The sequence below is a fragment of the Nanorana parkeri genome, unplaced genomic scaffold, assembly GCF_000935625.1.
Source record: "Nanorana parkeri isolate BGI_ZX_2015 unplaced genomic scaffold, ASM93562v1 scaffold705, whole genome shotgun sequence".
Taxonomy (NCBI): Eukaryota; Metazoa; Chordata; class Amphibia; order Anura; family Dicroglossidae; genus Nanorana; species Nanorana parkeri.
The window spans coordinates 839,280-845,975 of record NW_017306973.1 but is presented as its reverse complement, the minus strand read 5'-3'; the positions used below and the strand labels follow the sequence as shown (position 1 = coordinate 845,975).

Here is a 6,696-nt window from a genome sequence, read left to right as displayed (position 1 = left end):
ATATATATAGTGTTTCCCCGAAAGACCTACCCCGAAAATAAGACCTAGCACTATCTTCAGGGATTTCTGTAATATAAGACCTACCCCAAAAATAAGACCTACTTCGGTGGTAGATCTCATATTACAGACATCCCTGAAGATAGTGCTAGCCGCACATACATATACACACACCTGAGATTTAATTAGTGATGGCAGATAGGATTTATCCTGGCCTGCTTTTAATAATTTTATACTGTATCTACACAGCAGCGGCAATCTACAGTCAGTGTTAGCAGTTGCCTAATATATTCTTACCTCTATAAGCTTATCTCCTTTCACAACATCAAGGTGCAAACCGGGAGGAGGTTTCCCTGCCCTATATAGTGGGAGAAGGTGAAATGAATGTTACCAACAAGTGTGAAAAAAATGCAGGCTTGCACATTACCCACATTTTCAGAAAAAAAGACAATGGGGTTCATTTACTAAACAAATGGAAACTGCTTCTGTGGCACACTGGTTAACATAATGATTCTGCATATAATCTTTCCTAAGTGAACAACCTATACTCCTTTACTGAATCAACCCCAGTGAATTGATTATGCTTCAAATGTTCTCCAACCTCTGAATTACTTTTGTCATGAATTTACAACAGAAAAGTTCAGCACGTCTGTTAAAATCAACCAGTTATGACCAATGCCAAGTTTGTTATTTGCAGACAATGTGGGGGTCCCCAAACAAAGGACAAGTTAAAGTAACGCTAAACTCAGGAGTTACATCTTAAGAATTATACTCAAAGTACCATAACTATAAGAAAAATTTAGATTTGTGTATCACTCAGCTGTAGATCCTCAAATCATCTCTGAATTGGTGCCGACACTGTCCTTCCTTCTGGAGGGTGGCTACTTATGTTCCCCATGTTCCCTGTTTGTGTTGTGAAGTAGTCACTGCTCCAAGCTCGCTCCCACAATGTACTACAATCTTAATACAAATTAGTAAAGTATACATGAGATTGTAGTCCATCACAGGAGCAAGCTTGGAGTGGTGGCTACTTTACAACACACACAAGGACAGGAGTGTGGAATTCGTATCGCCCGACTACATGTCCCGGGCAAGTTGTTTTGTCACTATTTTAGCCCTGCTACGGACAAGTGGCAGGGCTGGGTTTTTTTTCTTAAATGAGCGCCGAGAGCGGCGCTGCGAGCAGGGGGCGTGGAGCGCCGAGAGAGGGGGGCGTGGACGGAGCGCTGAGAACTGGGGACGGAGCAGAGGGCGTGGAGCCATGACGTGGCGGGGGGCGTGGAGCCGTGACGAAGCCGGACGGTGGAGCTGTGACAGACTCTGTCACCTCCCTCAGCCTCTGTCCCCGGCGGCCGCTGCTCGTTCCTATCACAGGAGTTCTAGCAACAGTGCTGTGCTAGAACGCCTGTGTTGGAGGTGACAGGGTCAATAAAGAGTACCTGTCACCTCCAAATGCTATCACACAGGGGATTATTATTCCCTGTGTGATAGCAATACAGTTAAGTTTAAAAAAAAAAAAAAAAAGTTAAAATGAAAAAAGTAAAAAATAATAATTAAAAATGCAACTAAAAAAAAGGCGATTAAGGAAAAATAATAAAACAAATGAAAAATGTTTACAAAGTAAATATAAATTTTAAAAATGAAAACCAGCCCCGCTGTCCCCATCTGCATGCGAATAAACACGCAGTGTTTTCAACTGCCATCGTGTGCAACCGCTCGGGCAGGGCGGTATTGCAGCAGGAAAACGCACAATCTGACTGGCATGACTGGGGTGTCATTAGAAAATAATGGCACTGCCAGCGCGATCAGCAGTGGTGTGCGATCTGTGACTGCACGGTCATCATGCACGAAACCGAGCGGATGGCTGGGTGGTTACGGAATCGCACACCACCGCCGATGGTGCTGTCAGTGCCATTATTTTTTAATGCCACCCCAGTCGTGCCAGGCAGATTGCGTGTTTTCCTGCTGCAATACCGCCGCGGGCGATCACGGTTGAAAACAGTGCACGGCGCATGTCGTGAAAATAGGTACATCTACCTTTTTTTTTCAGCGGTTGCCACGCAGATGTAACCCCATACATGCGGATGAAAACCGATGTATGCAACCGCACACGATCGCACGTCCTGGGAATCCCCAAGTCTGCACCAACCCTAAAGGGTATATTCACTTTCCCAAGTAATTTGGGAAAACGGAATTACACGCACAAATCTCCCTCCCACTATACTTACCTTTCGGCAAGCGGTCCTTCCCGTCCACCAGTACGGGTGTACTATCTGTGCCTGTTCCATGTATTGTGAATTCCGCTCGCAAATTGCAAGCACTTGTTGGTCAACGCAGTCACCTGACGGCACTGACCAATGAGAAGTGCTTCTTAGCACTACTAAATACGGTTTTGGTTAAAATTATTTTTTTTTGTATCAGGACAAGTAGATTGTCATGAGGGACAAGTAGATTTGGCCCCCGCTTTAGTCCTTGGACAAGTAGTTTTTTCTAAAATTTCACAGAAGTAGCCACCCTCCAGAAGAAAGGACAGTGTCAGCACCAAGTCAGAGATGATTTGAGGATCTACAGCCGAGTGATACACAAATAAGATTCATTTGTGTTAACACAGTTAAGGTACTTGAGTGCATTTCTAAGACTTTACGCCTGAGTTTAGTGTCACTTTAACTGTGGCCATTTGGAAATGAAAATGCCCTGGTATCTATTTGTCAGTGGGAGGTCTCAGGCTTAGCAGTCTGTGGCTATACAAAAAATGCCCCAGGCTTGGTGGTCAGCAAAAGAATAACATGGTGCCAGTGGTCAGCACGTGGAGCAACAAATGCCCCATCAGTGGTGTGAGAGAAAGGAAGAGTGCACCACTGTTGGTGTCAGTGAAAGGAATAAGGACATTTGCTGGTGCCAGTGGAAGCAGTAGTGCCCCGTCGTTGGTATAATTGGAATTAATAATGTCATATTGCTGCCATCAATAGGAGTAATAATGCTGCATTGTTGGCATCAGAAGGAGGACTTGTGCCAATCTTTGCTGTCAGTTAGAGGAAGAGTACCTGTGTCAATGGTCTTCAGACTTGTGTTGACGGCATCTTTCTGAGACACTTCTTCCAGAATTCGTTGACAGTGCATTTGACCTGTCGTTAACCCCTTCCTGATATGCTTCAAGCACTCCCATTGATTTTTATGGCAAAACCATTTTAGAGCAAACAAAATCTCATCTATATGGGATCTTAGGATTTAGATGTCATCAGGTCACTAGGTCTGTATTAGAATCTTCTTATTCTGCATGACTCAGTTTTGCATGACTGCTACAGGCAGACACACAGCAAGGACGTGGAGCAAACAAAACTGCAGAATTTAAATAGTTCAATGGCTGAGAAGGATTGCGTGCATGGCCCCTGTAACTACATTCTACCTAATAACTAGCCGCTTCGTGCAGGAAAGCACACGAGGACACAAATTCCCTGCACACCTCCCTTTGGATGAAACATTCCCCGAACACTCCGCCACACCTCCCCCTTCATTGGCGATCTGCAGCTTCATAGCCAACTCTGCTTACTGTCCGTATACCTCCTAGTAGCCTCTCTCATGCCAGGATGAGCAGAGCTAAGTTCATCTCCTCTATACACCCCCCCTTAACTCACCAGGTCGGACATTCAAAAAGGGGTTTGCTAGAGTTCGGATTCGCCGCCATCTTTGCTCTCGCTCCTCCCAAAGCATTCTGGGAAAACAGTGACCCGCATCCGCTTCCTGTTTTCGCGCAAGCGCACTACGTAGCTCAACGTTGATAGCCGAGATTCCCGTTGCTAGGAAACATTGGGAGACTTCCGTTTTTGTCACGTGTCCTCATACTCCATCCCTTGGTGGAGGATGTTCTGCAAATGAGGATGAGCAACGTGTACAGTGTTGCCCTGGGATCCTGTGACCTGATAACAGTGCTAAATCTCAGCAGCTTGTAAGCATGAAATCAGGGTGTGATAGGCTCCTCAGATATGACTAAAGAGATAGGGAGGCTGCTATTTCTATCCTCCTGCTGGAATGTTCCATTGACTTCAGTGACTTCTAAACAAGTATGCTGCAAGCAAAGTCAGAACTGCTGATGTGCATGTTTGAACTGGGTTAGTAGCTGAGACAATTACATTAGCATGGCAGCCAGGTGACTAGCATTAAGCCAAACTTTATATTAAAGTTCATGCGTGGGGGGGGGGGGGACCATTTAGTACCTCTCTGCACATATTCTCATGGCCATCACTTTAGAAATACTGCAAGTCCAATAAATACCTGTTCATCTGCCAGAAAACTCAATAGAAGGAATTCAGTAAAGGCTTTGTGCCACTTTTTTGGTAATATGAACCTTTAAATGGTCCTGTGCCACCTTCAAAAAAAGCCCTGGCACTGATTTTGGTAGCATTATCAACACTTGCGACAGATTCAGGTACGTCTTATTGGCGCCACTTTAGGAAAATGGCGCTATGGCTGCCACAGATTCAAAAAGAATGACTGCCAGTTTACAGATGAGAAAAACAACGGTAATTGAGATTAAATCTGAGCAGGTCTACAGAGAGATACCAGTGCTCACTGGGGTGTATATGTGCTGGGAAGCTGTCATAAATCAGACAGCTTCCCGCTGAGGATTCATTGTTTGCTAGACGCTGCTGGCTGCTCGTTTCCTAGCAACTAAGGATGCATCTAAACTTCAGAGAGATTCCCCAGCTGGCAGGTGAATGTAAATAAAGGGGCGGGGGATGCTGGTTGACATCATTAGCCAAATATGGCCATAGTAGCAGCTGAATAGGGTTGGGGATGGGTCGTTGGTTACTAGGACACTGCTGGTTGCTTGTGTCCTAGCAACCAAGGATGCATCTAGGCTTAAGCTTCATTCAGAAAGATTCCCCAGCTGGCAGCTGAATGTAAACAAAGGTGTCGGGGATGCTGGCTGACATCATTACTCAAATATGGCCATAGCAGGAGCTGAATGGGGTTGGGGATGAGTCATTGGTTGCTAAGATACTGCTGGCTGTTTGTGTCCTAGCGACCAAAGATGAGTCTAGGCTTCATTCAGCTGCCATATAGGAGATTCCTAAGCTGGCAGCTAGATGTAAATAAAGGGGACAGAGACGCTGGCTGACATCATTACTCAAATATGGCCATAGCAGGAGCTGATGAGACATTGGTTGCTAGGTGGCTGTTGGCTGCACAGCAATAAAAACCAGGATGAGGATCGAACCCTTCTCAGCTCAAAGTTTTTCCTGGAGTTGGCCTGTAGTTACTTATGCAGCTATAAGAAAACAGTTGTAATGCTTTCTAAATATTGTTCTTATTGGAGAGATAAGGGTCCTTTAAAAGGTTTAGTCTTTTCCAGTTCCATTACATAAAGGCATGCTTCTACCATTGTGGCGACTGGTCCTGCCTTTACTCAAATAAAGCAATATGATGCTAGGTTATATAGTTTTAAAGCTGAACAGGAATCGTCTGTTTTTTAAGCTTTCGTTGGCCCAGCTTGATTACATATAATTATGCATATGTCACAACGGGAGGGATACTAGGGATGCTGAAATTTACTGTAGCATTCTGTGCTACATACAGTCAGTGTTGTCTTGTTCCAGGTGCTGCTGGAGCCACTTGCCATCTGTCCACTAACCACAGGGAGTCGCTTGCTCCTTTACCTCCGCCATTGTCTTCCATCTTGTACTTTGTTTTTCAATGAATACAAGGTGTTGGATGACGTCACAATCGCCACCTTGTCTAATCGGAAATCACCTTGAAGGGAATTTATTCATACTGGAGCAGCTGTGCATGGCAACCAATCAGCTTCTCTCTTTCATTGTCAAATCTTAACTGAAGAGAGAAGCTGTACAAGATGTAAGATGGTGGCAGAGGTATGAGAGCAAGGGACTCCCTGCTTGGCAAGTCCCTCAAGCAGCACCTAGAACAGCACAGGCTACTACAGTAAATTTCAGCATCTCCAGCGACTCTCCGGATGCAACACATGCATCATTACATGTAACTAAGTAGGCCCAACGTAAGTTTGGAAAATAGATAATTCCTGAAGTTCCTAATATTTATATATATTTTTAAAGGGTACTCCAGGAATGTAAAAGGTTAAGCCTTGCATTGGGGCTACCCCTGCACTGCAAGGATCCAGCCTTTTCTCAGCTGGACTCCAGTGGTCTAAGCCTCGCTGACATCATCGCATCTAATACTGTCTATTCACTTGCATTAGACGTGAGGATGTCGAGGGACATACCACAGCCGGAGATAGGTGAGCACTCACTGCCACAGGACTGTGGATCAGGCGAGTGTATCTTCCTTAGTCCGGCCCCTAGTTAAAAACAAGCAGTTAACCCTTGCAGTGCAAAGGTAGCCCCACTGCAAGGGTTATCTTTTTGCATACCTTAAAGTGACATTAAACCCTCAGATTTTTTTAACATAAACCAATACTGTAATGTGTGCCTTACTGTAATCCATGGTTGTTTCCCTTCTCTTTGCTGCTCTTCCTTTTAAATCCTCATGTCTTCTCATGCTGGGGGATAACTTCCCTTTGCAGCTGAGTGCCTCTTCCTGTAGTGCTGGCTCAGGTTGCAAACCTACACATAGACACCGTGTATCCATTCCAGAGACAAAGCAGTCTGCTGCAAAACAGAAGTTCTGCCCAGCATGAGAAGAGATAGGGATTTAAAAAGGAAGAGCAGCAAAGAGAAGGGAAAC

General features: G+C 45.0%; 1 protein-coding gene across 2 annotated transcripts in view; it reads right to left on the bottom strand.

The window, feature by feature from the left end:
* The window catches only part of PPP1R8 (protein phosphatase 1 regulatory subunit 8), a 30,681-nt gene extending 26,960 nt beyond the window's left edge, over positions 1-3,721 (bottom strand). For both annotated transcript variants that reach the window (XR_001941618.1, XM_018563846.1), the window contains exons 1-2: positions 3,633-3,721; positions 295-355 (exon numbers count right to left, since the gene is read on the bottom strand). Coding sequence is in view for 1 of the 2 variants with exons in the window: in XM_018563846.1 (XP_018419348.1) it covers positions 295-355; positions 3,633-3,682 (111 nt within the window). In the remaining variant the exon portion in view is untranslated. The remainder of the gene's footprint in view (positions 1-294; positions 356-3,632) is intronic.
* Positions 3,722-6,696: the final 2,975 nt, after the last annotated feature.